Source organism: Colletotrichum godetiae, assembly GCF_030913485.1.
Source record: "Colletotrichum godetiae strain CBS 193.32 chromosome Unknown BDP55scaffold_7, whole genome shotgun sequence".
NCBI lineage: Eukaryota > Fungi > Ascomycota > Sordariomycetes > Glomerellales > Glomerellaceae > Colletotrichum > Colletotrichum godetiae.
Genome location: NW_026851255.1, coordinates 416,406 through 430,703, shown reverse-complemented (window position 1 = coordinate 430,703; position 14,298 = coordinate 416,406). Strand labels below are relative to the sequence as shown.

Genomic DNA, 14,298 nt, shown 5'->3' with positions numbered 1-14,298 from the left:
CTGGAGAGAACGCAGGCCCGGATAGACTCAAAGTCAAACTCATATTCGCACAGCCGACTCAAGGAGTGGACATAACGTGCTATTTTCAGACAGAAACGATACAGCATTGCCCAAGCCTGATGTAATGGGGGTCGAAGCCGACCCTTCAATCAACGTGGTCGCTGACGATTGAAAGGACGTAACAGAGCTAGTTTCCCACGCCAAGTCGTTATCATTATCCAAGTCTCTGTAGTTTGACTCGCTGTCATCAGCGGTTCCCATGGCGGGAAACATTCTTCCACGGTGACTAAAAGCACTTGGACTGTTTGCCAAAAAGTCTCGGAGGTGACTTGAGTCGATAAGATCTTGGCAGTCATCCCACGTCGTGTACTTCTGGGACCAATCGTCTCTCCAGGCGAAAAGGGTTGGATCTGGGACGGTCTTCGCAATGTGTTCTTGCAGACGTAAGAATGCGTTCGCGTTGCCCTTTCCATATATTGGCATCATCTCGATCCCGAATAAGCCAGACAGGGTATATGCAACTTCCTCATGTCGATGCGTGTTGCGGTTCGTGGCCCAGAACATCTTCCGGGCCACAGATACCTTTGCGAGATCACCGCCCTGGAGAATGAAAGGGCCAACCGCGGTAATATTGAACAGATCGTTCTGGAGCTCCGACCGTGTGCCCATGACTTTCCATCCACAGGAATAGAATACAAGCTCGGGTGGAGCAATAAGTTCCGGCAGTGTCCATGACCGTGTAAACCATGTACTGCGCCTGAGAGAATTTCGGAACTTGGGCTTTAGCTCGTCGTCCTAAGGGAATTTAGAGTAGTGGGAGACTCTATCCAAGGAAACGTCAGACAGGTATGCTATACATATTGTTGCTGATATGAAAGTGCGGAAGCTAGACTCGACAGCTTCGCTTCGTTTGGCTTCATTTTCCTTGTCCACGCAACAAGTATCAATCCAGATATACCCGAGTCCTTCTTCTGCGGCAACAACACAAGCGGACTCTATCTTGCGAAAGCCACTTCTCTGAGCCGCCGCGGCCAAGTCTCCCATATCTTGGAATCGAACCTCATCATGCTCCCAGAGGTGGGATAAAGCGGCGTAAGGTGGGGCATTTTCGAGATCAAAAACCTCGAGTTTCGTCGTCTTCGTCGATAGAAGTCTCATGATTAGTCCCTAGCGACTCGTGGATTCCTCTGCAACAACCAGTTGATATGTTTCCCGGTGATAAGATCTCCGACTTGCGCGCGTACTGAGGCTTTGCAGCTGTAAAGAAGGCTAACAGGCAACCGCATCCAATGAGAAGTATGGGGTTCATGCAGCCGCTGGGGGTGAGCGATTGGCTCCGTTACAATGGGCATAATCGACCACTTGCACCTGGTAATCGCTGCGCCTGAGATGTGTTTTGATATGATGTTCATTATTATACTGTTAGACCGTGTGCCGGCCGTTATAATGTAAGAGCTGAGATGGTATTCGAGCTGCTCGTCGAAAAGAAATGCAGGCGCCGTTTTCCAGCACTCACATAATGGTATCAGACAGCTTCCGCTGCAGCCTTTCCCCGACGTTTTCCTTGGCCTCCTCCTCTTTCCTCCTCTGTATCGCCTCCTTGCGGTTGTGATGGTACGACGGGTCTCGCGTGACGCCCTCACGGCGCCATTTGCTAGGCGGTTTCAGGCCCAGCTCCGCGTACCGCGACCACACGTTGACGCCGCGCCGAAACCATCTCTCCTGCCTGTCCTCCTCCTCCTCGGGCGTCGCCTGCCACTTGCTCCTCAGGATGCGGCGGATCGCCTCGGGCGACATTTGAAACTTGTCGGCGAGCGTCTTAAGGTCGTACTCCTCGGGGAATTGGGCGTGCAGCGCCTTGATGCCGGCGATGGCGTCCGGAGACAAGCGCTTGCGCGGGTTCCAGCCGTCGGGGAACTTCTTTTTGAGGGCCTCTTTTTGGAGCTGCCAGTTTTCTCGCTTCGGTTTCGCCTCCTCTGCGTCTGGGTCTTGTTCTTCCAGTAGTCGTTTTGATGTGGCCTGTTTCCCTCCTTTTTGGAATGGCACAAAGTCATGCTTTTTGTTGTGGACGGCCGAAGTTGCGAACGTCGAGGTTTGACTGATCTGTAGGGTATGGGTGTTCTTGAGGTGTTGCGGGAGTCTCGTTGCGGCGACGGGTTCAGAGATGTGCAATTGCGACATGCCTTGGACGAAGAGCCGCAGGGGGCTCAGGCGACAAGAGCAGAGCATCGTGTGATCGTAAGGTTTTTGATTCGGTGTACGTGGGAGGACGTTGAGCTCTGGATTATGGCATTACAGGTTGTGGTGAGGTTAGACAGGAGGCGTTTGCTGGCTGGGGTGTGGAAAAAAAAAAAGTCGATCTCAAGTCTAATTAATTTGGTTGCGCGACTGGACGGGACGGGACGCGCAGACAGGAGAACCCTCCGCAGGGGCGCCCGGCGGAAAAGCGCCGCTGCGCCGGGTGCCACCGTTGGCTAACTGCAGGGGGTGCTGAAGTGCTTGCAGTGGCCGTGGGAGGTCAGCGGTTGAGAGCGGTTCCCCACTGACTGTGCCTACCTGAACAAACCTCAGCTTCATCCCACCTATCCATTTCCATCACCGGAATACCTTAACTCGAATATACACAGGAAGCCTATATACCCCCCTTCAATCCCAGTCCTGTCACCAGCCAGAAGGCGCCCGTCTAGGTCGACGGGTCGGGTCAAAATGGCTGGGTGGTGGAGTGGTCAAAGGTCAACAATCATATATACGCCAACCAGCCTACTCGACGACAGGCTTAGCGAGTACCTGAGTTCGAATCCAAGGTGAGCACCAAGAGATGTAGCCTACCGAGGTGATTTTTTTTTTTTCGTTATTCGGATCTGATAATGCTTACATAGTGGTATACATACTTGTTGATCCTCAAGGGTTGCTTGCCTGTGTCACTAATGCCATTTGCATCCACACCAAGATTGCTTTGTAGAAGTGATCAAAGCGAAGTGCGACTTCCACTTACACATCGTATCAATCAACTACAGATCACGAACTTATTTGCTGAACATTTTGGGGATCAGTCGAGTCGAGTTTCTGAACATTGCTCCTCCATCCAATCGAGTCTGCCTCCACTCTTGATCCACTCCAGATACCGCCCTCCCTGTCAACTAGGAAGAAGACCAAGCACGTGCAAACATCATGGCATCATCCATGTTCTCGGCAGTCTTTGAGGCCGCGGGGCCAACCTTCTCAGTGCACATACCTGCATCTCCGTCCAATCTACCCATTGCCCTCATTCTCCCAGTTGGGCTTTCCGGTCGACCAGTGTGGTCCGGTGATTCGCCAAGTCAGGTGTCAAACCCCCCTCATCCGAAAAGGGCCACCAATTCGGTTGTCTCCAGCTTCCAGGTTGAAGATGCCTTTCTCTGGCTCTGCGTTCACTTCCTGGTATTGAATCTCTTGTTTGTTTCATCTTCATACGATTCATCGAGCTCAAATTGAAAAAGTAGCCCAATTGATGTTCATAAACATCTACTTTCTTATAAGATAGTTCTTTTGAGTTCTATGAAGTCATTACGCCCTCAGCTTGAGCTTGAGCTTTGCCCCCCTGTTTCGCCGAGGCGAACTAAACATTAAGACTTCCGGGTCTTTTTCAACTCTTCTCTCCTCAACTTTATATAGACAGCTGAGGCCTCATACATTTCTCTCATCTTTCCTTGTTCTAGATTATTTTGTGTCAAGAGATTCACATCTCAAGCACCAGCAATGGCAGGTCTCCTCTGGTACCGAGGTGAAGAGTGGCGAGAAGTCTGGGACTACTGGTTCAAGTGGACCGACGAACACCTCACATCCGACGACCTTCGCCCGATGATATATACCTACGATGAGCTCGGCGCCAAAGCACTGGACAGACTGGATGAGATATCACCTCCGGTGAAACCTCCAACCACTCCCAGTGAGAAGGTTGACACTCCTCGGGACGCGAAACCACATCGAGACTTGTATGCTCTCTTGAGAGACAACGCAGACGCAGACGAGGTCTTGGGGAAGTTATGGACTGAAATCAATACCGTTCCGCCATGGGTCGACTGGGCCCAGATCGAACGCGGACAGCAAGTCTTCCTTCGATACGCCGGCCCAGCCATATTTGCTGTAAGATCGACGATATAACGTCCACTCACCTCTCAATACACCCTCATCTCAACCTCACTAACACCAATACCCAGCTCACATTCCAATCCCTCGTAGGCGGAATGGGCGGCCGCCGCGTTGTAGAAACCCTCTCCCGAACAGGCGGCTTCGGCGTCAACGTCACCCGCCGCCGCCTCCTCGAGACCTTCCAGCACATCCTCCAAGTCACCCGCGACCTCCCCTCCATCCAACCGGGAGGCGAAGGCCACGCTTCCTCCGTCAAAGTCCGCCTCCTCCACGCCGCCGTACGCCGCCGCATCCTCCTCCTCGCAAGCCAGAAGCCCTCCTACTACGACGTAGCAGCATACGGCGTCCCTGTAAACGACCTAGACTCCATCGGCACAATCTCAACCTTCTCCTCCACCCTCCTCTGGATCGGCCTCCCGCGGCAAGGGATCTATCTCAAGGATAGCGAAAAGAGGGATTACCTCGCCTTATGGCGCTACGTAGCCTACATCATGGGCACACCCAGCTCGTCCTTCTCCACCCTCACAAAGGCCAAGGCGACAATGGAATCCCTCCTCGCCTCCGAAATACAGCCCTCCGATACATCGCGCGCCCTCGCCAACAACGTCCTCACAGGCCTCGCGGACCAGCCGCCCTCGCACGTGTCAAGGGAATTCCTCGCCGCGGAGACGTACTGGCTCAACGGCGCCAAGCTCGCGCGCGCGTTGGCGGTCGAGAGGCCACCATTTTATTACTCGTTGCTTATACTGGGACAGTGTCTCTTCTTCATGTTTATGTGTTATTCTCGGCGTTTATTTCCCGGCTGGGAAGAATCTAGGAATAAGGTCAGTTCATCAACTAGTTCTTGGGGGACCCCTTTTTGTCGTTTGTTCCCAGACCGCAGCATGTTCATAAGAGAGAATATGACTCCTATGTTGCAACTGAAACTACAGTAACCTCTAACGTCCTTTCAGAACCTCCAAAAAGCCCTCTTCAACCTGACGGTCCACAAACCCGAGCTCGGCGCCCTAGGCAAAGAAACAACCTTTGAATTCAAGTACATTCCAACCCTGGACGTCATGTCCACCGAGGCAGTGGCCCGGACCCAGCAGCAACAACACCCGGGCTCACTGGCCCACGAACACGGCTCCACCCCCGCAGATGCAAAGACGGGAGGCGCGGGGCCACGAGCACGAGCAGGAGCAAGCGCCCGCCGCGTGCGCAGCAACGAACGCCGGAGCCTCATGACTCTAAGCGTGGCCGTCACCGTGGGCGGTCTGCTCGCCTGGCTTGGGATACGCGGGGCGTCGGCGCTGGTTGGGAGGGTTCTTTGAGTATATGGTTGCCGGTCAACGTTCTTAGGTGGTTCCGCAAGGAACAAAAAGTGTGCGTCATAAGTCAGAAACAATCGTAGATGAGACTCGAAACCCGACGAGCTGATCCCGATCGGCTGTGAGAGCCGGATTTCTTCTGCCCGTGGTTGGTTCTGGCCCTTGATTGGGGTTCAAAGTCGTAGTGTAGATCACTGTATCTGAAGATCAAACCGTTTGGTCTGGCGCGTCTTTTTGTGGGTTTACGTACACCTGTCCACGAATCTGCGCCATGGCATAAACGTCTCTGCCACAGGTTTCGGACAGCACAAGTGGTAAGATAGAGCTACTATCACAGTACTGAGACAAATATAGGGGTCCACACCACTTTTGTTCTTGTTGGTAATCAAGTTTGCTTGTTTCGCTGCCTTTCAATACTGAGTGCGCGAAAGGGGAATCTAGTGTACAGGAAAAGACCTTGTGTGCTTCTGAGCAACACGGTAGAAACTTTTTTTTGCAAAAAAAAAAAAACTAAAAAACTGGCTCGTTGGCCATCGGGAACGACAGTGTGATAAGTGCCGATCCCTTCGAATAGTATTCCTCCCCAATAATGTACCGCCGCAATGTGCGAGCCGTGGTCTTTCCATAAAACGCCGCCGCAAGCCCGTGTCGATGATGCTAGATGCGTGCCCAAGGGTTTCCGAACCGCCAAAGTCCCAAATATCGTACCATCCAACGCCTGATCAAGATCGCTCTTTCAAAAACAAATAGTTGATATCAAGAATTATGCGTGGTTCATCAGCTCCACGGGCGGGCGGGAGGTATGCGCCATGATGGGCTTCGCCTCGATAGGACTGAACTCCATAGGCTCGTCGGTCATGTCTTCCAGGCAGATGGCGGGTAGATCGGGGCTGGTGCCGTTGACGTCAGGCTGGTAAAGTAGGGTAGAGCTCCTGCTGCGCGTTTGTCTTGAGCCGTCGACAGGGCTGATGGGGGTCTCGATGCCCGTCGGGCGGTGGTGCAGCTTGGCCAGCGCATCGGCAAGGTCCTCTGCGTGCACCATCTTGTTGGGGGCGTCCTCCAGCTTCATCTCCCAGCCGTGGGGTGGCGAGGGAGGGGGAGAGATGAAGAAGAGCTTTCCGGCATCGGGGAGGGCAAGGTGGCGATCGGTGACCTCGACAGGAGTAGGCTGGCCAAAGTAGACGCGGACGCGCTCTCCCATGACGGCTTCACCGTCCCAAACACGGCGGACGGCGATGGCGTCGTCCTCTGAGAAGAAGGAGACGACGATGCGGCGGAAGGACTTGAGGGGTGCCCATGAGTGGACTGATGCCGTCTTGAGAATGAGGTCGCGGATGGTCTGGAGGTTGTCGGGACGGAAGATGGAGGTGTCGTTGAGGTTTGTGAAGAGGAGGGTGTTTGTGGGCGGCGTCGGCTGGACCAGAGGCGGCAGGGAGGAGAGGTCGAGGGAAAGCGACTTGTTGGAGCCGGTTGAGCGTCTTGAGAAGATGGGGCGGGTATCCAACTGAGGTGATTCCATTTTGGCTGGTTGTGTATGTGTGTGTATGTGGTTGAGGTGTGAGGAGGCGGATGCGATGGTTTTTGCGGTGTGTGGCGAGGAAGTCGTTTCTAGCTCTTGTGCTGTTTGTTCTACGACGATTGTGTAGTGATCTTATTCATCTGCGGAAGAGAGGTTTGCAGTGTAGTTGTTTGTGTAGTGTTTTGTTTTGTTGCTGGAGTTGGAACGAGAAATGATGGTGGTGGTTGGCGGAAGGCGGTCTTGGTTATATGTTTGAGCGTGCCATTGAGAGAGTGGCTTGGCCTGGCGCTACTGAGGAGACTACCTTACTGGGGTCGGGCGGAGTGTGGGATGGTTGGGTGGTGGACGGTGCCAGGTGGATGCCCTGGTGGATGGCTGAGTTGGGAGGGGAGGGGTGCCGTGCGGCGTGCGGCGTGCCTCTGAGTCTACGTACTCGGTGGACCGTAGGCTCTGGACGTTGAGTGGGGCACTGGGTGTGTCTGTGTGGATGAAACGGGAAGGCCACACGGACTCACGGGCCCGTTTGAAGTTTCGCCTCCATTTTGGAGAGCCGTCACAGTGGTGGAGACGGCAGACGGGCAGACGGGGACTCTCCCTACGGTCCCCTTCCTTATCCGTTCCCACGGACACTTACAGCCCAGTTGCTGCGAGCGCAGACCACTACAGGGCAAGCTTACTCCAGGCTTCATGGTGGGAAAAGGTTCACAGCAAGGCAGGGCGTTTGCCAAGGTGCATTGGCGCGAGAAGGAGCACGTCGGGATCAGACGACGCATGGAAAACAGCGGCAAGGCACCAGCTTATACTATTATGCGCAGGATGAGAGAGAAAAACAGACTATAAGGTAAGTCGCTCATTCGGTTCATCATCTCACCATCTTACCGTACACTTTCTCTATACCTACCTTTGGTACTCTATAGAAAGATTGACTAATAGAGGCGTAAGAGGCGAGCATTGAGCATCCAGCAGCCCAGGGTCAGGACTAACACGGCTGACATGAATTGGGGCTGTGCAAGAGCAAGAGGCAATACGGATAGAGAGAAATGATACGGCAAAAGTTTTCTTCTCCCACTACAGAAGGCTTGGCATTCTCCAAGTCTGAAGTGTCCACGGGATGCTTTCCGCAACACTGCCAGACTGCTTTGCAATATCTGCTATGCCATACCTCAACATGACTGACCTTGCCCTTGTTTCGCGCCGTGCTGCGGTTGCGCCTGGTGGCTCATAGGAAATGATCCGCGAAAGACCTAGACCTCTATCGTCCCTCGCAGACGTGGAGATGGACCGCTTTACACGGCAAATTACTGACGAATCGAACAGGTCTTGGTTCGTCGGCCCCGCTGGAAATCGAATTGTCGAGAATGCCATTCGCCACCCCAGCCATTCTTTACGCGCAGTTTCCGTGTTCTGGTCTCCCAAGTCTCTTCCTGGTCTCTTCCTTAACGGATGAGCTAAGACACTTGAAAGAGCCCATCTTGCACTAGACCCCAGTACGTACCGTTACGGTAGCGGCCCCGTTTTTATCTCCGCCTCAATCGGTAATTTCCTCAGTGACGACTTTTACGGTGCGCCATGAGGGCGGTGCTTGCCTTCCATTGAAGTTTGAACCCAAACTGGCTGGCACGGTGCCACGGCTGCTTGCCGTCCTCAGGTCACAGCAGCGACAGGGCCAGTCACCCAGTCTCGTTGTCGTTGTCGGCTGCAAACCTCTTCGCCTCCCGCAGGCCTCCCCCGTGCAACGAATCCACGAGCCTCTTCCACTGCTGTTCCCCCACACGCCCAGCGCACTCCCCGCCCGACCTGCGGTGAGGTGGTCAAGAATGTCAATGACGGCGCACTCTGGAGCGAGACCTGGCCTCCAAAGTGCTGAGAAACAGTGCCTCGACCCGCTACTCGACCGCAGCTACGGCAGCCGACGGCAGCACTTCGTTCGGTAGCGGCGCATCGCCATCTTCCCACCCTGTCCACCGTATCCGTCCACCTTGTCCTGTGACCTCACACTCGGGTCTCTCTTATTTTCCCTTCCCGTACGTCCCTGGACACGCGAGAAACAGGCACAGCAGACAGCCACCGAGGGCTTGGGTCTCCCGTCGCCTCTTGAGTCTTGGGATGCCTCCGGTGCGTCCATTCCGAGTACCTATGCAGCCACCCGTTTTCAGAGACACCTGCATCTCGGATCTTCGAGATGCCCAGTCTTGACTCGGGCATACTCCGAATGTCAACGTTACCTAAAGATGCAGATACCAGACCTGTCGACTGTCACAATAGTGATTCGACAACCAACACCTCGACAGCAAATCTCCCCGCTCTTGCGCTATCGCGGTTAAGCTAAAAAAGCATCCAGGGATACCGAGTCAACCCCCCACAGCTTCCAGTCCCTGGCCAAGGGTCCATGGAGTGACGGGGGCTGTGCAGTAATTGTTGTGTTCACAAGACAAGTTTGGTCTTGACCACTCACTCACTGTATCTACAACACTTGGAGTTTACGGTTCGATAATAGGTTTGGGGGCGGCGCCTCAGGGACCACTTGCGATACTATCAAACCAAGATTCGCTCTTCTATCCGAAATTTCTTCTGACCATGATGTCGGCAGGTTGCAGTATAATCTCAATGACCGAGGCTTGTGTTCCTGGTCTTGGCTGAGCAACGCCTCCAGCCCCCGGTGTCATATCATCTGGGGCTGGGGCTTGGCTTTGGAGGGGAGCTCACCCATGATGCGAGCCCGCCGCCCCTCTCAATGAACCGCAGCGATGGCGGCGCCAACTCAGCAGAAAACCTGCCTTGATCTAGGAGTTCATGCTATGACATACCGGCCGAGTGAATAGGGGCAAGGCATTCCGTCACCCCGTACGAGATTTATCGCGGGACGGGGTCCCGAAAAGCCTCAGTCGCGGCTCGCCTTTGAAGTTTGAAATTCGCTATGCCGGCTCAGCCCGCGCCGGCACACGAGTCGGCCTACGAATTTTGTCTTCGCTCAGCCAGCTCTGCGCCAAATTGCACCGAGCCTCAGCCCCTTCCCTACGCCGCCGGTCAGAGACATTCACCAATGCACACGCTCGTCTGATCTCGAGCAGAAGGACAATCAGCCACGATGAGTATCGAGTATCCGCAGAGCCCAAGAGGACAGCAGACGAACAAGATGAAATTTGCCTTCAACAATCAACACGGCCCAGCCGCTGATCGTTGCAGCACCAGCAACCATTCTGTGACGCTGTTCGCCAATGTTTCAACCCGATCGCCCCGATACGCCGCAGAAACGCTCCCCTCTCTCCGATTGCCACGGAAGATTACGGTTTTGCTGTACGGTCAGCAAATACCCCTCTGGCGATCCGGAAACGAGGCTGTGCAAAATACCAAGACTTTCCACCTGCCAGATTGATGTTTCGTGCTGCAATCGGCTTCCCCAGACACCGTTCTAGGCCAAGACATGCATGCTCTTTTTCCTGCATTTCGCTGCACCTCCGACGCTCTTTCTTTTCACTGGCGCCATTCAGATAATACTACCGGCTACCAATTGCCTAGTTGGGCAAGTTGTGCCTATGGCAAAGAGCCTTCGTCTCTCAACTCGCTTGCGCGACAATTAACGACCGACCACCGAAGCATGCTTCTTCGTCTCCAAAAGAGTACTTTTGTGAATGCTGACTGCAGGATCTCGAGTTCATGGTTCCAACCGTAATCTCCCGTTTGCTGCGATTCCGTGACATCAGGATGTATAGAGAACTCAAAAGCTTGATACGCCTTGCACCTTATCTCCCGCAAGTACGGGGGCTTCCTTGCACCAAAGACACTGCCTGCCCAGAAAGATTATCGCCTGATAAACTTTGTTGCCGAGTCGGACCTGAAGCGATGGCAAGCTCATCTCATCCGTTTGGACAACATTACAAGGAACTCGCTTGCGAGGGTGGGATATTCAGCATTGAGAAATTTTTTGCAACAATCAGAGCTTGGTCTGATGCAATGAACGACGAAAGCTCGACAAGGGTGCGTGGGCTGTGTAGTTTGACCGACTAACAATCCGGCAAACCCTCTCCCCTCCATCATACTGTGTGCAGAGGCTCAAGTCTCATCTTTCTTGTTACAATGCGAGCACCAGGATTGGCTGAAATCTTATGTGAAGAGAAAGAAGAAAGCCTTGAAACTGGACTTTGCACGTACCGTCCCAAGTCTTTTTGATGGGACGACGGGTCGAAGTTCTGCTCCATCTTCCCGAAGACTAATGCGCACTTGCTGCGCGCGAGCATGGTGTGTAGGTTTTGCGCATGATACAACCGATCTGCAACCCCGGCGTCACTGCTTCAGATTGCTTCTTATTATGTTGTACCTGGCGGAACCGCACTCCCGCTTTCACGGCCCAGCATGATTACATTCGTCTGAGGATATCTCGGGAGAGGGGATGGATAGACTCGATACAGCCAGCAAGCAGCAAGATCTTCCCCTGTCCTCTTCCGAGATGCTCGGACGCTGACAGGGCGACGAGAAAGGAATGTTTCCAACGGGCTCTGCCACCGGCTTTCCTTTGGTCTGATGTTTTGTATACCTACATTACACGGCTGCTTCAGAACAATGGTTTCCGAGAAACACAGCATAGCACATCTGCAAGACAACGGGATCAAAGGAAATCCCGAGTCCCCGTAAATTTCTCATCCTGAACTTCTAGTTTCTGCTTCATAGCTCAGCCTTTGCAAGACTAAGCCCGAACTCGGTTCATCCGTATTGGGGGTTGCTTCATAGTACAAAGTTGTTGATATAATACAACGGGCGTGACGGCGTCACGACGACAAGAAATCTCGTCTTCCCTCCTCCCCTCCACCGGTACATAGCCGGGGGCGGCAAGCCAAAACTTAGCAGCACTCTTCTCGCGACGACCGCCCCAAGCAAGACGTATAACTTACACCTGGGTCCTAGCACACTAGAATGATGCCATGCAGGAGTGGACTTACTCACCGCCATCGGGAGCCCATCCCATCATCTGAAGATGAGGGAAATAAAAAAGGTGTTGGCAGCACAGCCCCCTTCTTACCCCTCAACTAATGCCAACGTTAAACAAACGCTGGCAACGTATCGGCTATCCGTACACAGTGTATTGCCTTTTTTTCCGCTTTCCCTTTTTTACCGGATCTCGACGCCTAGCTTTTCGACCAATTTCCGGGTCACCTCGCTGTGCATCTCATTGGTCTCCTCGTTGGTCAGGGTCCGCTCCAGACTTCGGTAGTTGATGCGGTAGCACATGCTGCGCCTCCCCGTCTTGGGGTGTGTAAACTCGTCCACCAGCCGGACGTCCTCGGCCCGCTCGCCGGCGATGTCGCGCACCAGCTCCATGAAGTCGTTTTCGTGGAAGTCCTGCGCGTTGGCTTTCGTGTTGCCGCCCGCCGAGGAGGTGCTCTTGAGCCAAAAGGAGACGTCCTTGGGGCAGGCCGGGTGCTTTGAAAAGGGCACGAAGCGCCGCATGGCGTCGAGCTGATCCGAGACGCCGCGGAACTGGCTCAGGAACCGCTCGTCTTTGGACCAGAAGAGGCGGATGTCGGGGATCTGGAAGAGGAGCATGGCGATGCGCTCGAGGCCGATGCCGAAAGCCCAGCCGACCTGCTGCGGCACGCCCGCGTTGATGGCGATGTCTTGCTTCACAACGCCGCAGCCTAGCACCTCGAGCCAGTCGCCGGCGTAGTAGACCTCGAGTTCCCACGAGGGGCTCGTGAAGGGGAAGTAGGCCTCGACCCAGCGGACGCGGAGGGGTTCGTCCTTGTAGTCCGGGTCCGCTTTCGCGGCGGCGGCTTTTGCCCTTGTGAAGATCTCGACCACCATGTTCTCGAGCGAGCGCTTCAGGTGGGCGCCGATGGCCTCGGCCTCGGCGGGGGAGTGGTGGCCTTCCTGTAGGGGATTCCGTTCCGCGTCGTAGGCCGGGTGGGGGTCCTCGACCTTGACGTTGTGCTTCGGTAGCTTGTTGAGGTCCTCCCACACGGCGGCGGCGATGTCGCCGTTGGGCACCTTTGTCCTGTCCCACATGCGGGCGCCCTCCATCTGGTGGAAGACGGGGTAGTGGCTCCTGTCGATGGCGTCACGACGGTAGACGTCGGCGCTGATGAGGTAGCCCTCGCTCAGGTTCTTTTGAAAGGTCTGCGCCTGGTGGGCGCTCGTGTGTGTGCGGAGGAGGGTGTCCTTGTTGAAGTAGTAGGTGTCTGATTTCGCGCGGCCGGGGTGGTCTAGAGGGAACCCGAGCGAGTCAAAGTTTTGGTGCGTCGTGACGACGGGGTCAAAGGTGTTGTGGTACTTGTAGGTGGGCGCGGGGAACTGCGACTCGATGATTTGACGGGTGATGTAGACGGGGTGGTCTTTTTGGAGGTGAAGCTTGCGCGAGGCGGCGTCGAGGACGTTTGAAGGGACGTTGAACCAGGTGTCTGTTGGTATCGTTTGGCCGTTGACCTCGACGGTTTTTTCCTGGTCTAGAGTTTTTGAAATCGTCGAGGGTTCTGTGATGTTGTTTGATGTTAGAGCTGTATTCGGCCCAAGGAACTCAATTGACTGTGATCCTAACCTGAGGAGTAGCTGCGCCGGCTACCGCTCATCGACAACGAAGCGAGAGTTTGCCATTGTCGAGGAGCTCTAGCGGCGCAGGTGGCGCCACGGAAGCAACTATGCAATTGCCTCCCGGCTAATCTTGGGACGAGCATCTCGAAGACGTATACGCCTTTGTCCAGATACAAAGGCTGTTGTACTATGTGCTCATTACAGGCGTAGAGCTTCTAAGTCGGTTGTTCCGACAATGTTTGAAGCAGCCGTTGCGAAAGATGGAGAAAAAAGGGAGCTTGCTCAGAAGTCCAGGAGTTCGGTCAAAAAAGTGTCGATCACCAGAAGTCTACGGGACGCACGGGCCAGGCCAATTGGGGGTTTGCGACCGGAGCGGGCACACGGCGCCAGGCTCTGCCGACTCCCCCGGAGCAAGGGTCCGGAGACGCCTTCCAATACCTTAGCGCATGGCACCCTTGCTTCGTTGCAGGCCCAATGACGCACCAAAAAAATCGAAGCAGCAGGTTCGGTTGTTTTTTGTTGGTGCCGGTGGCTCCCTCTGAAAGGGGATGGAGGACTTGCTCAATCAGCAAATCTCGGTTTTTTTTCCCTTCCCTTGAGCCGACTCGAAGCGCGTCCCTCGTCCAGCCAAATCGGTGTTAATTAGACCAGAAAGAAAGATAACGGAGAAAGGAAAAAAAAAAAGGTCGCGATAAACCGAGCCGATCTCCAATTCCTCGGCTTCTTCCTTCCACCACCTGCATACCTCGATAGCGACCAAAAAAAAAAAAAAAAAAAGCCTCCTGCACACGACCACACCACCCTCTCCCCCGAAGT

At 54.4% G+C, this 14,298-nt stretch overlaps 6 protein-coding genes across 6 annotated transcripts; 2 read left to right on the top strand and 4 right to left on the bottom strand.

Annotated features, from left to right (window-relative positions):
* Positions 1-286: 286 nt before the first annotated feature.
* BDP55DRAFT_757784 (uncharacterized protein) lies at positions 287-1,411 on the bottom strand (the record flags this gene model as incomplete). Its single annotated transcript, XM_060580790.1, has 3 exons — positions 838-1,411; positions 371-795; positions 287-317 (listed from the first exon to the last, which is right to left on the bottom strand). The coding sequence occupies exons 1-3, from the start codon at positions 1,156-1,158 to the stop codon at positions 287-289; spliced, it is 777 nt and encodes a 258-aa protein (XP_060433490.1). The 5' UTR covers positions 1,159-1,411.
* A 101-nt stretch (positions 1,412-1,512) lies between these two features.
* BDP55DRAFT_725217 (mitochondrion organization and biogenesis protein) lies at positions 1,513-2,229 on the bottom strand (the record flags this gene model as incomplete). Its single annotated transcript, XM_060578985.1, has 1 exon — positions 1,513-2,229. The coding sequence occupies one exon, from the start codon at positions 2,227-2,229 to the stop codon at positions 1,513-1,515; it is 717 nt and encodes a 238-aa protein (XP_060433489.1).
* A 1,509-nt stretch (positions 2,230-3,738) lies between these two features.
* Positions 3,739-5,444, top strand: BDP55DRAFT_691257 (tat pathway signal sequence; the record flags this gene model as incomplete). The annotated part of the gene is made up of 3 exons (XM_060576948.1): positions 3,739-4,125; positions 4,200-4,955; positions 5,085-5,444. The coding sequence occupies 3 exons, from the start codon at positions 3,739-3,741 to the stop codon at positions 5,442-5,444; spliced, it is 1,503 nt and encodes a 500-aa protein (XP_060433488.1).
* A 469-nt stretch (positions 5,445-5,913) lies between these two features.
* On the bottom strand, positions 5,914-7,155 carry BDP55DRAFT_651640 (calcipressin). The gene has a single exon (XM_060574067.1). The coding sequence runs from the start codon at positions 6,958-6,960 to the stop codon at positions 6,205-6,207; it is 756 nt and encodes a 251-aa protein (XP_060433487.1). The 5' UTR covers positions 6,961-7,155; the 3' UTR covers positions 5,914-6,204.
* Positions 7,156-12,066: 4,911 nt separating this feature from the next.
* On the bottom strand, positions 12,067-13,758 carry BDP55DRAFT_701722 (phenylalanyl-tRNA synthetase; the record flags this gene model as incomplete). Its single annotated transcript, XM_060577929.1, has 2 exons — positions 13,514-13,758; positions 12,067-13,397 (listed from the first exon to the last, which is right to left on the bottom strand). Exons 1-2 carry the CDS (start codon positions 13,623-13,625, stop codon positions 12,067-12,069), a joined length of 1,443 nt encoding a protein of 480 aa, XP_060433486.1. The 5' UTR covers positions 13,626-13,758.
* BDP55DRAFT_651635 (uncharacterized protein) lies at positions 13,759-14,259 on the top strand. Its single transcript, XM_060574066.1, has one exon. The coding sequence runs from the start codon at positions 13,957-13,959 to the stop codon at positions 14,122-14,124; it is 168 nt and encodes a 55-aa protein (XP_060433485.1). The 5' UTR covers positions 13,759-13,956; the 3' UTR covers positions 14,125-14,259.
* Positions 14,260-14,298: the final 39 nt, after the last annotated feature.